The following is a 20,777-nucleotide window of genomic DNA, read 5'->3' on the forward strand; positions in this document are numbered from 1 at the left end:
TTGAGAACTTCTGTTGCTGAATTATTTTAGAAAGACCAACTAATTGTATTCACTTTCATGAATAAAATAAAGGTTTAATATTCAATAATTAGTTGGACTTTCAAAATTTAGCATCATCTCAATTATTATTAGTAAGGTCATTGGGGGAATAATGTATGTTATACTCCTTTGTAGCTGCCAAGTTTAATTGTGAGCAGACATAAGAATTAGCAGGTATTTGAAAATATAATTAACACTCATTAGTGAACTTGTGTCAAAATAATACATCTTCAGTTTATTTGGACAATTTAGGCCCTGGCTGCACTATCAAATGTCAGACATGAAAATCCTAAAACTATAAAATGCTCCATTTAATTTGTGCTTACGTTCTTTTTACTTCAAGTAATACTTGGAATGTGGAGATCAGTTCCAAATAAGATGTAGGAGTCACATAGTTGTGTCTCTGAAGCTCTGTATGGAATGTTTCAGACAATTCAATAGTTGACGTATGAAAACTCTTGCACATATCGATGCAGCCCAGACGTATATCCTGTGCCATTTCAATGTCTCCCAAAGCACGGGTTGCTACAGCTTGCAAAGCATCTTCAGGCCAAGACTAAATTAAATGGAATAGTAACAAAGAAAGTAGCAAATGCAAAATAAGATTAAAATTATGCTGAGATAAAGGGGAAAAAAGTCTACTTACAGTAAGCTTATCACAATCACCAGACATCTTAAAGTACCCCAGAGTTAATCAAATACTTCTGAAGTAGAGACTGATCAAAAGACGACTCCCATAAACAACATGATAACAATGTGATCATTTGCCTTTTTCTAGCGAAATTGCTTGAGGGATAACTATTGGTATTATCACCAGGGATAACCTCCTTACTCTTCTTCAGAATAGTGCTGAGAGATTATTTATCTGTTTCATAACCTCAACTGAAAGACAGCATCACTGACATTGCAGAAATCTCTCAGTACTGCATTGGCGTGTCAGTCCTGATGTGCGTCCAAGATTTAGCGAATTCACAGATCCAAATGGGAGAATGCTATCAAATAAGACACAGTGGACTTAGTGTGAAGTGAAAACTTAATTCCTTTTCAAAATTGTTTTTCTCAAAGATTTTGGAGCTGTGCATTGGAATTATTGCATTGTTAAGACTTTGTTGATCTAAACAAAATTACTGCTGCGAAACAGCTGGCTAAATTCAAGAAAAAAACAGGTCACACAAGGTACAGAAAAGGCAACTACTCATCAAGTATTGCAGACTGTAAACTGTTCTAGCCCACATTGGAAATCCACTATTCTCTTTCAATTGAAACATAAAACAGAAAGTGCTGGAGAAACTCACCAGATGTGGCATCAGCATTTGTGAGGAAATCAAAGCTTCCAGACCAATGTGAAACTTCTTTGGAACTAAAGGATATGAAAAAATGATGGATTTCATGCTGAAGGTGGGAAATGGAACAGAGCGAAAGTGAAAGAGAGTGATTATGGAAGCAGAAAACTGCAAGTGTTCAAAACAGAAGATATGTCACCTCTGCTTAAAGCAAAACCATACAAGAATAACACTGGAGTGATGAGAGACGGTAATAAAAATGGAGAATGTATTCATGGTCTGAAGTCAATGAATAAATGTTGAATCCAGAAAGCTGTAAAGTACATGTGGAAAATTAGGTGCTTTTCTGCAGCTTGCATTTTCAGCAATGAACAGTGAAATAACTCCACAGAGACCGATATCCCATCACCCAGTCCTTGACACTGATCAAACTCCCTCAGAGCCAACCCTCCAAATGAACAAAATCTCTCACATTCATGTTTTTTACTTGTCAGCTATGGATCCCTGATTGGACCGGGTTAACAGCTCCAATCAGGGGACACATATTCAATAAGGTCTATCTGACTGACCTCATTATAATCACTACATTCCTCCTCCTCTGCGTGTGAGGACATCGGTTGTTTTCTTTTGTAGTTCCTCCTGGGGTATTTTAGTGCTGAGTCAGGTTCATCCAACTCTACCTCTGATACGGGCAGTACGTAACGCTTGCCCCCAAAGTATCTTAGAAAAAAAATCATTTTCTTCTTCAGATGGCAGACTCAGATTCCAATGTATTGTCAACATTTGAAAGAGACGGAGAACCCATGGGTTCTGAAACAGTGGGAGAGCTAGTCAAGGAGGCAGGTGCATTTTGCTCCTACAACATTTGCAAGTTTGCAGCTTTCATACGGTTCATGTGCTTGTTCAGGATCGTCACATCTATCTGAACCTTATATGTCACTGGACCTGACCTCACATTAACCGTGCCTCTTACCCATGTAGGGAAATTCCTGTCGTTCCTACACCAAACTTTGTCCACTGAAGTGACCTGTCTCCCTCTTTTGTCCAGCATTGGCATTCCGAAAGACATTTCACACCCCACTCTCAGGGTTCAGGAAGATCAGATGTAACCTGGCGTGGAGTCTTCTCACCATTAGCAACTCTGCTGGTGCTATCCTTAGAGTTGCATGTGGGGTGGTCCCATAATCAATTATGGAACAATTAGGCTGTAGGCTGTTTCTTTAAGCCTGTCTTAAAAATTTGGACTGCTCGTGCTGCCAGATCATTGGATGATGGATGGTACAGACCTGTCCTTACATGCTGAACACTATTCAACTTTAGGAAACAATCATACTCCCTGCTGGTAAACAATGGCCTATTAACTGTGACCAAAACAACAAGGAGTTCATGTATTGCAAAAGATGTGCGCATCTTTTTCTATTGTCATTCCTGTGTTTGACAAATGAACCCTATGCATGTCCAGCCAGTTTGAGTGGATGCCCACAATGACTAAGAACTTTAAGCCCTTGAAGAAACCTTCATAGTTGATGTGTAACTGAGTCCAGGGTTTACCTATCAATTCTCACGAATGTGGAGGGGCTATCGGTGGTAATTTTTGTTGGCATACTGGGCACAACTGCACCAATGCAGCTAAGTCTGCATCCAATACTGGCCAGCAGACATAACTTCTTGCCAACGTCTTCATTTTTGGAAATCCCTGAGTGACTCCAGAGGAGTTCAGCCAATATCTGCTGGCGACCTTTACTCAGGACAATCACTCATGCTCCTCATAATAATATGACATCCATTACTGTGGTCTGGTCTCTCCAGGTCCAAAAAGGTTTCAATTCTGGTTGTGATGGCCCTATGGTTTTCCCCATCAGTTTCAGTTTTGCCAGGCCCAGATCTTTGTGCATCCAAAGACTGATATTGTCAGCTCTGACTGGAGGTGTGCCCAGAAAATTTTGAACCATCACAGGTCTTCCAAAGGTGGTACCACCAATGGTGTATCTACCATTTAATGACAGTTCAATGCATCCGCATTTGTTCCTTGGCTTCCTGGATGGTGTTCCAACTTGTAATTATACACACTTAGTATTAAAGCCCACGGTGAATGTGTCCTGAAGCTATGGGCTGCATAGCCTTCTTCTCTTTAAGTAGACCTAGCAGGTGTTTGTGGTCCAATATTGTTACAAATGTATGTCTGTCAAGGAATTCTTGCCTCCAAATATGATCGCCAATTCTTCCTTCTTTATCTGGACATATTTATGCTCAGCATTAGCCAAAGTCCTAGGTGCATACACTATTGAGTGTTCCTCTCCATTGGGCCATCTATGCACTAATACTACCCATGCAATATAGGGAGACATTGCAAGTCAATACCAGAACTTGCTTGGGATCACAGTGTGCCAACACCTTAGAAAATGATAGCTATTTGTTCACTTCCCAAAAGCTATGGCTTGGCTACATGACCATTTCCAAACACAGACTTGATGACTGCTGTGTGGAAGCTTTTTTAAAAGGTGATGCAAAGGTGCCAGGATGGAGGCCAGGTTATGGATGAACTTTCAACAATAAATCACCATCCAAGAGAAAGACCTAAGCTCCGTGAATGTGGAAATCGGAACACTTTTGATCACCCTCACTTCTAACTGGCGTAATCCTGTCTTGTCAACTCTGTAGTTCAAAGTACATCACTTGGTGTGCATGGAACACATATTTTTCCCTTCTAAGGCATACGCCCACCTGGCAGAAACATTTAAGGACTTTGTCCAAGTTCTCTAAGCGTTCCTTATTGCTCTTTCCCGTTATTTGCAATGTCATCTAGATAACATGTTCTCTATCGTTCACCGAAAAATTGCACAGGTCATGATTCCCCAAATGACAGTCTCATATATTGATACAAATACATATGGATATTAATTCTCACATACTTCTGGGAATCCTCATTTAATCTCAATTGCACATATGCATGGCTCATGTCCAGCCTCACGAAGGATAGCCCCCTTGCCAGCTTTGTGTATAAATCCCCTATACAAGGGATTGGGTATTTATCCAGCTGTGGAAAGTGCTTTATTGTTTGTTTAAAATTCCCACGAAGATGACCTGATCCATTGGCCTTCAAAATCGGTGCTTCCCGTTCTGCAAATCGGACTGATTTGATTTTAGAACATAGAACATAGAACATTACAGCACAGTACAGGCCCTTCAGCCCTCGATGTTGTGCCAACCTGTCATACCAATCTGAAGCCCATCTAACCTACACTATTCCAGGTACGTCCATATGCTTGTCCAATGACGACTTAAATGTACTTAAAGTTGGCGAATCTACTACCGTTGCAGGCAAAGCATTCCATACTCTTACTACTCTCTGAGTAAAGAAACTACCTCTGACATCTGTCCTATATCTATCACCTCTCAATTTAAAGCTATGCCCCTCATGCTCACCGACACCATGCTTGGAAAAAGGCTCTCCCTGTCCACCCTATCTAACCCTCTGATTATCTTATCATTCCTTTACTTTTCAGCCTTCTAATATCTGCCTATGCTTTTGCCTGTGAGGCAAATAGCATCAGACAGGCCTTGTAGAATCATGCAATTGCTACCTGGTCAATATGCAAGGTGGCCTTGGCTCCTTTAATAGTTTCTAGACCTTCCTGAAAAAGCACTTGGTATTTAATTAGGACTTTACTCAGGTAGCCATTTTCTAAGCAAAAATGTTGAGCCAATCTAGGTGAATCTTTCTCAACCAATTTCACCTCATGAATCTTGAACCTGAGCCTTTTATGACAATCAATGGTAACTGAACCAGTTGCTTTTCATAAGAGGCCAGATCCAAAATTATTCCCTTAACCTATAAAGATTTCCCAAACTAGGTTCTCAGTCTAGCCGAGATCTTGCGCATACTTAAGTGTTGGAGTCCAGAGTGAATTTTGTTAAAGATTAGTTCTGAGATCACTGAAACAGCTGCACTGGTATCAACCTCCATTAGAAGTGGGTGACCATTTAACCTGGTATCTGTTTTGATTTGTCTGATTTGGATGTTGCTAACTTTCCAGGATGTGCACTTGACTGGATACTGGCCTCTGAGTTCTCTTACTCAGTTTAGATCTAGTGGGACTCTTTTGTTATGTTGACTCTGCAAACTGGCAACAACTACAATAGTTTACCAGCGTGGATCCTGAAGAAAATTTTAACCGTTTGGCCAAGGCTTGGCTTTGTTTTTGGGTTTTGCTTTGGGCTGAGCTAGAGTCCCTCCGTTCGTGATATGTCATGAATGAGCCTTTGCAATTGTCTTCACTCAAGTGGTGTTCCACCAAGCTCAGTTGGACTGGTGAGTGTGTCCACTTCCATTGGAATATTCTGCAACTCATATGCTTCAGTTGCCTCATGTGATGATACTGTGGCTTTAAGAGGTCATTTTGTCCTAGTTTCTTTTAGAAAGAGATTGGGGGACAGGTATCGAGCAGTCTATGGGAAGATAATTTGAAGAGCTTTGGGTGTTTTTTTTAAAAGGTAGAACATTAGCAGTGGGCTGAATGGGCCCAGTCTTCAACGACAGGGTCGGACAAGTCAAGCTTCCCAAATAATGGCATGATGCCAGAAATGCTTAGCCCAACTCAAAGACTTCAGTAGTGTACTTTTCTCTCATTGCAACTGAAATAACTTCACAGAGACTGGTATTCTATCACCAAGTCACTCTTTATTTATACATGAAAAGTCATTAACACTGATCCAGCTCCCTCAGAGCCAGCTCTCAGATTGAAGAGGATGTCGGATAGTCGGTTTTATCTATCGACCAGGGGTCCCTGACTGGACCAGGCTAACAGCCCCAATTAGGGAACTAATATCCAATGAGGTGAATCTGACTGATATGCAATCTGAGTGTGAATGGAAGATTGCATATTAAAATAGTAAGTGACCAGAAGGTCAGGGTCATACTTGCGGAATGAACAGAGGAATGAACATAGTGGTCATCAAGTCTGTGTTTTGTCTCCCCAGAGATTGAATTATGAGCAGTGAATACTCTAGATTGAAAGAGGTCCAAGTAAATTTCTGATTCTACTGGATGGTATGCTTGGAGCTTTGAACTATAACGAACAAGGCGGTAAAAGAACAAGTATTATACCCCCTATAAATGCAGGGTCCTTTTGGAACGCTGACAGTGGAACAAGAAAGGAAGATGTGTTTGATGTCTCATGCTGGAGAAATCATAAAGAATGATCCTTTGAATATGAGGACTGCTACAGCGGAATGTGAGGACAGATTCCTCACAGATTTGCCAGTTTGGTATGCAGACTCCAAAGGTAATAATAAAAGAGGAGAAATTACACAAACTATGATTATATTTCCTGGAATTTAGAAGATTAAAGGGTACTTCCAATAAATTTTTCAAGATATATGGGGAAATGATTGGTTAGTTTGAGAGAAAATCATTCTGTTTAGGGATTGTGGGTTTTGGGGCAAAATCCAAAAAAAAAAGAGGTTGGCTTATTATGAGTGTATTGAGGAAAATGCTTACACACCAGCGATGATAAAAATTAGTACAATCTTCTGCAAACAGCAATTGATACTAGGTCCATTGTTAATTTTAAATTTATTTATAGAGTCAGAATCACAGCATGGGAACAGGCCCTTCGGTCCAGCTCATCCATACCAACCAGATGTCAGCCTTGCTGATCTTTAAGGTGCTCTATTCTCCCCCTAGTTACTCTTTTGTCCTAAATGCATTTGTAGGATCACTTTGGATTCTCCTTAACCCTATTTGCTAAACCTATCTCATGTCACCTTGTTGCTCTGCTGATTTCCCTCTTAAGGTAAAAACAATGACTGCAGATGCTGGAAACCAGAGTCTAGATTAAAATGGTGCTGGAAAAGCACAGCAGTTCAGGCAGCATCCTAGGAGCAGTAAAATCGACGTTTCGGGCAAAAGCCCTTCATCAGGGCAGAAGAAGGGCTTTTGCCCGAAACGTCGATTTTACTGCTCCTCAGATGCTGCCTGAACTGCTGTGTTTTTCCAGCACCATTCTAATCTAGACTCTGATTTCCCTCTTAAGTATACTCCTACTGCCTTTATTCTCTTCTGGGGATTCACTCAATCTCTGCTGTCCATACCTGACATATGTTTCCTTCTTATTCTTTCAATTTCTCTAGCCATCCAGCATTCCCTACACCGACCAGCCTTACCCTTCACCCTAACAGAGACATACTGTCTTTGGACTCTCGTTATCTCATTTTTGAAGGCTTCCCATTTTCCAGACATCCGTTTACCTGCAAACATCCACCCCGATCAACTTTTGAAAGTTCTTGCCTTATACCATCAAAATCAGCCTTCTTCCAATTTAGAACTTCAATTTAGATCCAGTCTATCTTTTCCATCACTATTTTAAAACGAATCAAATTAAGGTCACTGGCCCTAAAGTACTCCCCCACTGACACCTCAGTCACCTGCCCTGCCTTATTTCCCAACAGTAGGTCAAGTTTTGCACCATCTCTCATGGGTACATCCACCTATTGAATCAGAAAATTTTCTTGTACACTTAACAAATTCTTCTCCATCCAAGCTCTTACGACTATGGCAGTCCCAGTCAATGTTTGGAAGGTTAAAATTCCCTATCATAACCACCCTATTATTCTTACAGATAACTGAGATCTCCTGATAAACTGGTTTCTCAATTTCCTGCTGACTATTTGAGATCCTATAATATAATCCCAGTAAGGTGATCATCTTATTTCTCAGTTCCACACAAATAACTTGCCTGGATGTATTCCCAGGGATATTGTCCCTCAGTACAGTCATAAAGGTATCCTTTATCAAAAACGCCTCTTCCTCTCCTCTCCTGCCAACCCTTTCTATCCTTCCTATAGTATCTGTACCCTGGAACAATAATCTGGTCCTGTCCACATCTCTTTAATCGCTAAGATATCCCAGTCCCATGTTCACAACCGTGCCCTGAGTTCATCTGCCTTCCCTGTTACACCTTTTGCATTGACATTAATGCAGTTTAATGTATCAGTCCTACCTCATTCTCTACTTTGTTCCTGCCTGTCCTGACTGTTTGACTTGTCCCTTTTCCCAACTGGAACAGTCTCAGACTGATCTCTGTTCTCACTGTCTCCTTGAGTGTCACCTCCCCTTACTAGTATAAATCCTCCTAAGCAGCCCTAGCATCTTCCCTTCAGTATATTAGTCCCCTTCCAATTCAGGTGCAATTCTTCCTCTTATACAAGTCACTTTTACCCCAGAAGAGATTCCGATGATCCAAAAAAGTGAATCCTTCTCCCCTGCACCAGCTCCTCAGCCACACATTCATCTGCTCTAAACTCCTATTCATACCCTCAATAGCTTGTGGCACTGGGAGTAATCCAGATTTTACTACCCTCAAGGACCTCCCTTTTAAATTCTTGCCTAACTTCCTATATTCTATCCTGAGAATCTCATCCTTTTCTCGTCCTATGTTCTTAGTTCCAAAGCATACAACAACCTCCTGATGGTCCATCTCCCCTTTGAGGATATTCTGCATCCTCTCCATGATATCCTTGATCCTGGCACTGGAGAGGCAGCACACCATTCTAATATCTCGCTGTCGACCGTAGAAGTGTTTATCTGTGCTGAGAGTCTCCTAGCACAATCGATCCCTTGGAACCTGGCATACCTTTCATTACATTAGAGCCAGTCTTGGTATCAGAAACCTGGCTGTTCGTGCTACCGTCCCCTGAGAGACCATCGCCCCTTACATTTTCCAAAACAGCATATTCGTTTGAGATGGGGATAGTCGCAGGAGACTCCTGCACAATCTCCTTCCCTCTCCTACCTTTCCTGAGGATAATCCGTCTACCTGACTGTATCTTCAGTTTTTCTCCGTTCCTGTCACTGCCATCCATCACACCCCAGCTTCGGTAAGTTCCTCATTGCCTCTAACTGCTGTTCCAACCAATCCATGTAATCCAATAGGGCTCATAATCAAACACACTTCCTGCAGACATAATCATCAGTAACAAGGAACCTCTCCCTAATCTCCCACATCCGAGAGGAAGAGTAAATCACTCTACTAAAGGTCATCTTTAAACAAACTACAGACCCAGAAAATAGCACAGTCTTACTGCTCTAAAAACACTATTCTAGACTAACTTGCTACCTCTATTTTTATATTTTTAAAGTTTAATCAAGAGACAGACCTCAATAAGACATATAATCAAAAAAGAGCCCACTCTCTGGTCACAGGCCTCCAGTCTGAAAAACAACCTTCCACCACCACCCTCTGTCTTCTACCTTTGAGCCAGTTCTGTATCCAAATGGCTAGTTCTCCCCGTATTCCATGAGATCTAACCTTGCTAATCAATCTCCCATGTGGAACCTTGTCAAATGCCTTACTGAAGTCCATGTAAATCATATCTACTGCTCTACCCTCATCAATCTTCTTTGTTACTTCTTCAAAAAACTCAATCAAGTTTGTGAGACATGCTTTCCCCTGCACAAAGCCATGTTGACTATCCCTAATCAGTCCTTGCCTTTCCAAATACATATACATCCTGTCCCTCAGGATTCCCTCCAACAACTTGCCCACCACCGAGGTCAGGCTCACTGGTCTATAGTTCCCTGGCTTGTCTTTACCGCCCTACTTAAATAGTGGCACCACGTTTGCCAACCTCCAGTCTTCCGGCACCTCATCTGTGACTATCGATGATACAAATATCTTAGCAAGAGGCCCAGCAATTACTTCTCCAGCTTCCCACAGAGTTCTTGGGAACACCTGATTAGGACCTGGGGATTTATCCACCTTTGACCATTTCAAGACATCCAGCACTTCCTCTCTGTAATCTGGACATTTTGCAAGATGTCACCATCTATTTCCCTACAGTCTATATCTTCCATAACCTTTTCCACAGTAAATACTGATGTAAAGTATTCATTTAGTATCTCCCCCATTTTCTGTGGCTCCACACAAAGGCTGCCTTGCTGATCTTTGAGGGGCCCTATTCTCTCCCTAGTTACCTTTTGTCCTGAATATATTTGTAAAAACCCTTTGGATTCTCCTTAATTCTATTTGCCAAAGCTATCTCATGTCCTCATTTTGCCTTCCTGATTTCCCTCTTAAGTATACTCCTACTTCCTTTATACTCTTCTAAGGATTCACTCGATCTATCCTGTCTATATCTAACATATGGTTCCTTCCTTTTCTTAATCAAACACTCAATTTCTTTAGTCATCCAGCATTCCCTATACCTACTAGCCTTCCCTTTCACCCTGATGGGAATATACTTTCTCTGGACTCTTGTTATCTCATTTCTGAAGGCTTCCCATTGTATAGCCATCCCTTTATCTGCGAACATCTGCCCCCAATCAGCTTTCGAAAGTTCTTGCCTAATACCGTCAAAATTGGCCTTTCTCCAATTTAGAACTTCAACTTTTAGATCTGGTCTATCCTTTTCCATCACTATTTTATAACGAATAGAATTATGGTCGCTGGTCTTAAAGTGCTCCCCCACTGACACCTCAGTCACTTGCCCTGCCTTATTTCCCAAGAGTAGGTCAAGGTTTGCACCTTCTCCAGTAGGTACATCCACATACTGAATCAGAAAATTGTCTTGTACATTCTTAAGAAATTCCTCTCCATCGAAACCTTTAACACTATGGCAATCCCAGTCAATGCTTGGAAAGTTAAAATCCCCTACCATAACACCCTAGTATTCTCACAGATAGCGGAGATCTCCTTACAAGTTTGTTTCTCAATTTCCCTCTGACTATTAGGGGGTCTATAATACAATCCCAATAAGGTGATCATCCCTTTCTTATTTCTCAGTTCCACCCAAATAACTTCCCTGGATGTATTTCCGGTAACATCCTCCCTCAGCACAGCTGTAGTGCTATCCCTTATCAAAAATGCCACTCCCCCTCCTCTCTTGCCTCCCTTTCAATCCTTCCTGTAGCCTTCTTGCTGGCCCCTCTCCCCCTTGAGAACATTCTGCACCCTCTCTGAGACATCCTTGATCCTTGGACCAGGGAAACAACATACCATTTTGCTTTTTCTCTGCTGGCCACAGAAACGTCTGTACCTCGGACTACAGAATCCCCTAACACAATTGATCTCTTGGAAGCCGACATACTCCTTGTGCTACGTTCCCCTGAGAATCCATCACCCCCTACATTTTCCAAAACAGCATACCTATTTGAAATGGATATATCCACAAAAGACTCCTGCCCTAGGCGCCTACCTCTCTTATCCTTCCTGGAGTTAACCCATACATGTGACTGTATCTAAGACTTTCTCCCCTTCCTATAACTGCTATCCATCACATACTGTCGCTGTTGCAAATTCCTCATCGTTCCTATCTGTCTCTCCAACCGATCCACTCGATCTGATAAAAATTCGCATCCAAAAGCATTTATGGCAGATATAATCCGCAGTAACCCTTAAACTCTCTTTAAATTCCCACATCTGACAAGAAGTACATCTCACTGCAAAGGCCATTTTTGCTCGTTCACAATCTACAGACCCAGAAAATAACACCGTCTTATTCCTCTACAAAACACTGCACCAGGTTAAATTAATAGCTATGGCTTTTATTTTAAGTTTAATCAAGAGACTTATCTCCAAAAACATATAGTCACGAAAGAACCTACTGTACTCACTAATTCAGCTTTTCTCTTGAACAGACTTAAAACAACAATTAACTTCTCTGATTCTGTGTTGTGAACTTTGCCCAAACCGATTCCTCCAAGATTAGTTGTGAAATTCATTGATTGTTAATTTTCACAGATGCACTCTGATGTCCAGCGACACATGAATTCAAAAACAACAAAGTGCCACAAGGATCAGTACTGGGACCTCGACTTTTGTCATTTACATAAATGATTTGGATGCGAGCATAAGTGGTACAGTTAGTAAGTTTGCAGATTACACCAAAATTGGAGGTGTAGTGGACAGCGAAGAAGGTTACCTCAGATTACAACAGGATCTGGATCAGATGGGACAATGGGCTGAGAAGTGGCAGATGGAGTTTAATTCAGATAAATGTGAGGTGCTGCATTTTGGGAAAGTAAATCTTAGCAGGACTTATACACTTAATGGTAAGGTCCTAGAGAGTGTTGCTGAACAAAGAGACCTTGGAGTGCAGGTTCATAGCTCCTTGAAAGTGGAGTCGCACGTAGATAGGATAGTGAAGAAGGCATTTGGTATGCTTTCCTTTATTGGTCGGAGTATTGAGCACAGGAGTTGAGAGGTCATGTTGCAGCTGTACAGGACATCGGTTAGGCCATTGTTGGAATATTGCATGCAATTCTGGTCTCCTTCCTATCGGAAAGATGTTGTGAAACTTAAAAGGGTTCAGAAAAGATTTACAAGGATGTTGCCAGGGTTGGAGGATTTGAGCAATGGGGAGAGGCTGAACAGGCTGGGGCTATTTTCCCTGGAGCTTTGGAGGCTGAGGGGTGACCTCAGAGGTTTACAGAATTATGAGGGGCATAGATGGGATAAATAGACAAAATCTTTTCCCTGGGGTCAGGAACTTCAGAACTAGAGGGCATAGGTTTAGAGTGAGTGGGGAAAGATATAAAAGAGACATAAGGGGCAACATTTTCACACAGAGAGTGATACGTGTATGGAATGAGCTGCCAGAGGAAGTGGTGGAGGTTGGTACAATTGCAACATTTAAATGGCATTTGGATGGGTATATGAATAGGAAGGGTTTGGAGGGATATGGGCTGGGTGCTGGCAGATGGGACTGGACTGAGTTGGGATATCTGGTCGGCATGGACAGGTTGGACCGAAGGGTCTGTTTCCATGCTGTACATCTCTATGACTCTATGACTGTACCCACGATTGTAGATTTACAAAAATGGTAAGGTTATACTTTAAAAATCTACTTAACTGCTCCCCTGCTGTGAACTCCCCCACGTAGGTTTCTGCAAGGTCAGCTATGAATTTTTCTATTTGTTAACTTAAATATTAAATATTAAATTGAATAGATTTATGTTAACCAAAGGTACCAAAAGACATTAAATAAAGGCAAATATATGACATTAGGTCACAGATAGACAATGATTTTATTGAAAGACTGGTGGAACAAGTTTGAGAGATTAAACATCCTATTACTTTTTCTAACAGATTCAAAAACTTATCAACACAGAGAACAAAGAACAAAGAAAATTACAACATAGGAACAGGTCCCTCAGCACTTCAAGCCTGTGCCAATCCAGGTCCTCTATCTAAATCTGTCACCTATTTTTAAAATATCTGTATCCCTCTGCTCCGTGCTCATTCACGTATCTGTCTAGATGGATCTTACATGACGCTATCATGCCCGCCTCTACCACCTCCACTGGCAACGCATGCCAGACACTCTGCATAAAGAACCTTCCACACATATCTACCTTAAACTTCTCCCTCTCACCTTGAATTCGTGACCCCTAGTAATTGAGTCCCTCACTCTGGTAAAAAGCTTCTTGCTATCCACTTTGTCTATACCTCTCATGATTGTGTATACTTCTGTCTTTCTAATGAAAATAAGCTCCTAACTTACTCAACATCTCTTCATAACTACAGCCCTCCATACCAGGCAACATCCAGATGAACCTCCTCTGCACCCTTTCGAAAGCATCCACATCCTTTTGGTAATGTGGAGGTCAGAACTGTACACGGTATTTCAAATGTGGCTGAACCAATGTTTTATACAACTGTAACATGAACTGCTAACTCTTTTACTCAATGCCCTGTCCGATGAAGGAAAACATGCTGTATGCCTTCTTAACCACTGTATTGATCTGTGTTACCACATTCAGGGAACAATAGGCCTATACCTCAATTTTTAGATTAGATTAGATTACTTTTAGATTAGATTAGATTATTTACAGTGTGGAAACAGGCCCTTCGGCCCAACAAATCCATACCTACCCTCCCAAGAGCAACCCACCCAGACCCATTCCTCTATGTTTACCCTTTCACCTAACACTACGGGCAATTTAGCATGGTCGATTCACCTAACCTGCACATTTTTTTTTGGACTGTGGGAGGAAACCCATGCAGACACAGGGAGAACGTGCAAACTCCGCACAGTTGCCTGAGGCAGGAATTGAACCTGGGTCTCTGGTGCTGTAAGATAGCAGTACTATCCACTGTGCCACCGTGCCGCCCACAATTTTCCCCAGGACTTTTCCATTTACCTGTAAAGTTTGCTCTTGAACTGGATCTTCCAAAATGCATCACCTTGCATTTGCTCAAATTAAACTCCATCTGCCATTTCTCCATCCAACTATCCAATCTATCTACATTCTGCTGTTTTCTCTGACAGTCCCTTCACTATCTGCTACTCAACCAATCTTAGTGTCATCTGCGAACTTGCTAATCATACCACCTATAGCTTCCTCCAGATCATTTATATATCACAAACAACAGTGGTCCCAGCACGGATCCCTGTGGAATACTACTGGTCACAGTTCTTCATTTTGAGAAACTCCCTTCCATTACTACCACTGTCTCCTGCTGCCTAGCCAGTTCTTTATCCATCTAGCTAGTACACCGTGGACCCCATGCAACTTCAATTTCCCCATCAGCCTACCATGGACAACTTTATCAAATGCCTTATTGAAGTCCATGTATATGATATCTACAGCCCTTCCCTCATCAATCAACTTTGTCACTTTCTCAAAGAATTCTATTAAGTTGGTAAGATATGACCTTCCCTGCACAAAACCATGTTGCCTGTCACTGATAAGCCCATTTTCTTCCAATTGGGAATAGAGGATCTTCTCCAGCAGCTTCTCCACCACTCATGTCAGGCTCACCAGTCTATAATTACCTGGATTATCCCTGCTACCCTTCTTAAACAAGGAACAGCATTCGCAGTCTCCAGTTTTCCAGGACATCACCCGTGTTCAAGGATGCTGCAAAGATATCTGATAAGGCCCCAGCTATTTCCTCTCAGAGGTAATCAAATATATTATTTTTTTTCCATTCTAATAAACAAGTAAGTTATGCACTTACCTGAAACCAGTTTATGGTGCAACAGTTGACGAGTGCTGGGAATTTCCTCAGCCTGTTACGGAAAGCATCTCCAATTGGGCTCATTGCTAAAACAACATGTAACTGATTACGACAACGTTCAATAAACATGTTGAAAAGTGCCAATGGACTTCCATCAGTCTGTTTTGATTTGTCTCTTTGACGATCAATTAGACGCATACGCTCACAAACCTCCTGTTTCTCATCCACTGCAAAGAGATTTGGTACTTCTCCCGCATTCAATAAATTGTTGATGTCTTCTAGGAATGATTCTTGTTTAATCTGAGTGTCAGTAAATAAAAAAACACCTTGCATCTCGCCTTCAGTAGCTTTTCGGAATATTAGTTTTAAATCTTCTCGCCATTCAGTAGAACCATAACTTTTGGAAATTTCCACTTGAAACAGAATATAGTCAGCCATGTGTGATGCAAGCCGAGTTAGTGACTGACGACCACTTCCTCCAACTCCTACCAAAAGTGCATGGCTATGGGGCTGCTTTAAAATACGGGAAATTCGACAGACATGCTCAATTGCAAATCTGAATACAACCAAATTCATCGGCTTTTTACTGAGATTATTAAACTCATCCAAATGACCTTCAACTATTTTTCGTAACTTTCTAACATCAAAGATTTCTCTATAGCCTTTGTCTTCACCTTTGGGATCACTGAAATCACAGAACATTAGGCTACGAAGATCATCTTCCTTCACTATGCCATCACTGTCAGCATCAAGGTATATGAAGAGCTCATCAAAGTTGTCTTCCAGCTGACTATTTGTCACTTCTCGGAGACAGTCAACAAGCCATGCTCGATCTCCATCATCCACCAAACGATCATAATAGACTCGTAAAACCTGTAATTCAGCCAGCAAAATTCACATGACAGAAAAGATTTTTTTAAAATTAGTTCTTATAATTATGAGGTTCATAAGATTATGATATTGCAATAAATTTGAGAGTAAGATCAAGAGCAACATGTGATCTGCTCCCAGGTCTGCCTTACAATAATGTTAGTTTGTTAAAGTAATGAAAGGCTTGAACTGTTTTATGGAAAGAAAATGTGAGTTAAATACATTTGGAGACAATATCAGCTGTATCTGAGTTTACATTGGGCAGACTGTAATCTTGCTGAGGTATTGGGAGGTCTCATCAGCCAGCTAGATGATCAGAAAGAGGTCAATGCAGCAACTTCAAGGGAAGGCTTTCTAAACCATAAACCACTTGGAAATGGCAATGCCAGTGGTGGACCTTCACCTGGAATCAAGGTGTTTGGTGTGTAAATCCCAGCCAGTTGGAGTTGCTGATCAGTTAGAGGCCAGCAGCTATTACTGTCTGCAGTACCATTAAAGTAGCCATGGTGGCAGAACAGCACACCCATAGTTCCCAGATTATGGCGGCCCCAGGACTAAGTTAGTTGATGTGGGATGGACAATTGGGGTTAGTGGTTCTTGAGGTGGGGGATAAGCTCGAGAGGGCCTCTTTGTCCATAACTCAATTCTGTTATAGGTGAGAAAGGAGCAGTTTGAGCCTCCACCACACTGCCTAATTAAATGACTTTTCTGCTTCCAAGCCCACCACCTCCAGGAGCAGGAGGTAGGAGAGACTCCCTGAGTCTCCCCAAGTCCCAGAAAGGCATTGCAAGGATTGGGTTGTATGTTGATGTGCTCCAAAGATGAAAGAGAGTTGGGGTCAAAGGAATTCATCAGTACTATGCAAGACTAATATGTTTCACATCACCATTGAAAAGATGACACAGGAAGTCATTTTTGAGATCAGATTACTGGCTTCCATACAAAGCAATCAATATGATAAACAGAATGCTGATCTGTTTTGTCAGCAAATATAAAAAACTACTTAGCATCATGAGCTACCACAGACACAGAAGAAACACAGTCTCCAGAGAGACATATAAAACCATAAGTCCAGAAGATATAGGAACAAAAATACAAAATTCAGCCCATCCTATCTGCTCCACCATCCAATCATGACTGAAATGTTCTTAACCCCATTCTCCTGCTTTCTCCCTATATCCCTTGATCCCCTTACTAATCAAGAAGCTATTTATCTCTGTCTTATATATACTCAGTGACTTGGCCTCCGCAACCCTCTGCAGCGGAGTTACACAAATTAATCACCCTCTGGCTGAAGAAATTCCTCCTCATCTCAGTTTTCAATAGTCATCCTTTCACTCTGAGGCTGTACCCTCAGGACCAAGTCTCTCCTACAAGTGAAAGCATCTTCTCCACATCCGCTCTAACCAGGCCTCTCAGTATTCTGTAAGTTTCAATGAGATTCCCCTCTCATCCTTCTAAATTCCATTGAGTATGGACTCGAGTCCTCAAACATTCTTCACGTGACAAGTCACAGTCTGCGTTCTATAGATTTAAGAAAATTTGTCCCAATGTGGGAAGAATAATAATCAAGAGGTACCTTTACTGGTGGTGGTGGTGGTTTTAAGAAAGTGTCTGGAGATGGTCAAACAAAATTACCAGTTGGCAAGATGGGGATGGGAATTCATGGAAGCTGGAAGCAACTAAGAAATATTATAAGGACTGTAATTCTGTGGTGAGTATACAATGTGTGATAAGTATAAAATGGATTCATCTTTTTCGTAGTTTAAAATGCAACTAGCCTATATTTTAAAAATCTAGCATTAAATCAATAGCTCTTTTAGTCATTTACTGTAAAAATTATAAAGCATTAAATTTTTTGTTATATTCTTTCAGCTGTTAACTGGAAACAAAAAAAACTCTTAAAAAATTATAGGTCTCTGCACAGATTGTAACAGTTATGATCTAGTTAAACTAGTGAGCAGGCACAAGAGGCTGTATAGTCTACTCCTGTTTGTATCTAGTTGGAATAAAATTTGTTCAGGAAAGAAACATGATTCCTACTGGGAGATTATGTGATACCAACATGTTTTCTTTCAATACCAGTAGCCTATCAACAAGCATTTCTTATTTTCATTGAAAATTAAATCAGGCCATGTCCCAGTAATGCATGTAAGTAGAGATTTCACCTCATGAACCCAGAGACGCTTGATCACAGCTGGAGATTCTGATGTTTCTGGACTGGAAAGACACACCCCTTGAATAACACGGGAAAAGTCCCGCAGGTTGAACAGATAGTGAGACTTAGCTGGTGTTGGGAGGAGATTTTTCATTGCTTCCTTGTAAACGACCAAGGTGGCATTCACAACTTGTGAAGTCAGTGTTCCAAATTCTGGTTGGAAAGTGAACCTAGATGACAATACAATAAATGCAATCAAAGTTACATTTATAGTAGAAATGCAGATTTGGTTATTCATAAAAAGATAAAATATACTATTAATTGACAGAAGAACCACAAACTCATTACAAAGAGTCATAGTCTCGATTTTGTTGCAGATAGTTTCAACTATGTTATTCCATTATAAACAAGTGATAACATGTGGCAAAATTGTAACACTTTGCTGCATTAAACAGCAGGGAAAATTTACAACAGATCAGGAACTTGCAAGTTTGTGTAATGGACTTTGCTTTGGCTTTTTAACTCAGTCATATTAGCACCTTAATTCTGGTTTTCTTAACAAGCCTTAACTAGTCAGGGTTGGGCCATGATCTTGCCTGCTTACTTAGAAGGACTCAGTAGAGGCAGAAGGAATCATGCTACAATTAGCAGGACAGCACAAAAGGTCAGCTTCAATGATGATACTCAGCAATGTCCCCAGCCCTCCTTTATTCCTGGAGTTAGATCAGAGGTTATGTTGTAGGTTGTAAGGGCCCAAATGGAAAAGATGTTCCCAGCAGACAGGAGTAAAAGATCAGTTTCAAAAACAAAGCAAGCACAGAGTAATCAGCTAAGGAGAGTGATACTTCAAAGTTGGATTAAATGCCAAAAGAAATATAGTGACCTCATCATAACAGTAAAAGGCGAATGGCATCCCACATTCAAGATTCAACCCGCAGATTGTTACTCCCATAGCATTCTCCTAAATAATACTTCTGAGACCAAGAAACTTTGTGGTTTCAACCAAACTTCTATCCCTCAAGACTCCTAGTTAAATACATTCTGAAGAGCTGATGCTGGCACTTAACTTCATGTTATTGTTGTCTCACATCCATCACCAATATAAGAGTCATAGAGTCATAGAGATGTACAGCATGGAAACAGACCCTTCGGTCCAACGCGTTCATGCCGACCAGCTATCCCAACCCAATCTAGTCTTACCTGCCAGCACCCGGCCCAAATCCCTCAAAACCCTTCCTATTCATATACCCATCCAAATGCCTTTTAAATGTTGCAATTGTACCAGCCTCCACCACTTCCTCTGGCAGTCCTATCTTTACCTTCTGCATGAAAACGTTGCCCCTTAGGTCTCTTTTATATCTTTCCCCTCTCACCCTAAACCTATGCCCTCTAGTTTTGTCTATTTATCCTTTCCATGCCCCTCATACTTTTGTAAACCTCTATAAGGTCACCCCTCAGCCTCCGACGCTCCATGGAAAACAGCCTATTCAGCCTCTCCCTGTAGCTCAAATCTTCCAACCCCGGCAACATCCTTGTAAATCTTCTCTGAACCCTTTCAAGTTTCACAACATCTTTCCAAAAGGAAGGAGACCAGAATTGCATGCAATATTCCAACAGTGGCCTAACCAATGTCCCATACAGCCGCAACATGACCTCCCAACTCCTGTACTCAATACTCTGACCAAGAAAGGAAAGCAAATCCAAACGCCTTCTTCACTATCCTATCTACCTGCGACTCCACTTTCAAGGAGCTATGAACCTACACTCTAAGGTCTCTTTGTTCCACAACACTCCCTAGGACCTTACCATTAAGTGTATAAGTCCTGCTAAGATTTGCTTTCCCAAAATGCAGCTCCTCACATTTATCTGAATTAAACTCCATCGGCCACTTCTCAGCCATTGGCCCATCTGGTCCAGATCCTGTTGTAATCTGAGATAACCCTCTTCGCTATCCACTACAACGCCAATTTTGGTGTCATATGCAAACTTACCAACTGTACCTCTTATGCTCGCATTGAAATCATTTATGTAAATGACAAAAAGTAGAGGACCCAGGACCGATCCTTGGGGCACTCCACTGGTCACAGGCCTCCAGTCTGAAAAACAACCCTCCACCACCACCCTCTGTCTTCTACCTTTTTTAACTATCCACAAATGAACTTCCACCTTCTCTAAGTACTCCATTTCTCACAAACTTAATTCACCTTGCAGCTTGGAGACAGGACAGAATTTCTATTGTAGTTACCCAGTCTTTGCTATCTTAGCCACTAAGGAGGAAGAGGCTATGGCAATTAACAGGGTTGCAAATGAGAATGAGATCTTCTAAAAAGCTGGAGATGGAATTTGATTTCACAAAGGTCGTGAACAGAGTAATTTCAAGTTGATCAGAAAAAATTACCAACATCAATCTGCTCATTAGCACAATGATGATGTTGTGGTTCTGTTTGCCGAGCTGGGAGTTTTTGT

At 41.3% G+C, this 20,777-nt stretch overlaps 1 protein-coding gene across 1 annotated transcript in view; it reads right to left on the reverse strand.

The window, feature by feature from the left end:
- The window catches only part of dnah7 (dynein, axonemal, heavy chain 7), a 343,519-nt gene that overhangs the window by 177,879 nt on the left and 144,863 nt on the right, over positions 1–20,777 (reverse strand). Inside the window, exons 35-37 of the mRNA XM_060828125.1 lie at positions 18,322–18,541; positions 15,284–16,156; positions 366–595 (exon numbers count right to left, since the gene is read on the reverse strand). Coding sequence (XP_060684108.1) covers positions 366–595; positions 15,284–16,156; positions 18,322–18,541 — 1,323 coding nt within the window. The remainder of the gene's footprint in view (positions 1–365; positions 596–15,283; positions 16,157–18,321; positions 18,542–20,777) is intronic.

This window comes from Hemiscyllium ocellatum, chromosome 7, assembly GCF_020745735.1.
Source record: "Hemiscyllium ocellatum isolate sHemOce1 chromosome 7, sHemOce1.pat.X.cur, whole genome shotgun sequence".
Classification (NCBI taxonomy): Eukaryota; Metazoa; Chordata; class Chondrichthyes; order Orectolobiformes; family Hemiscylliidae; genus Hemiscyllium; species Hemiscyllium ocellatum.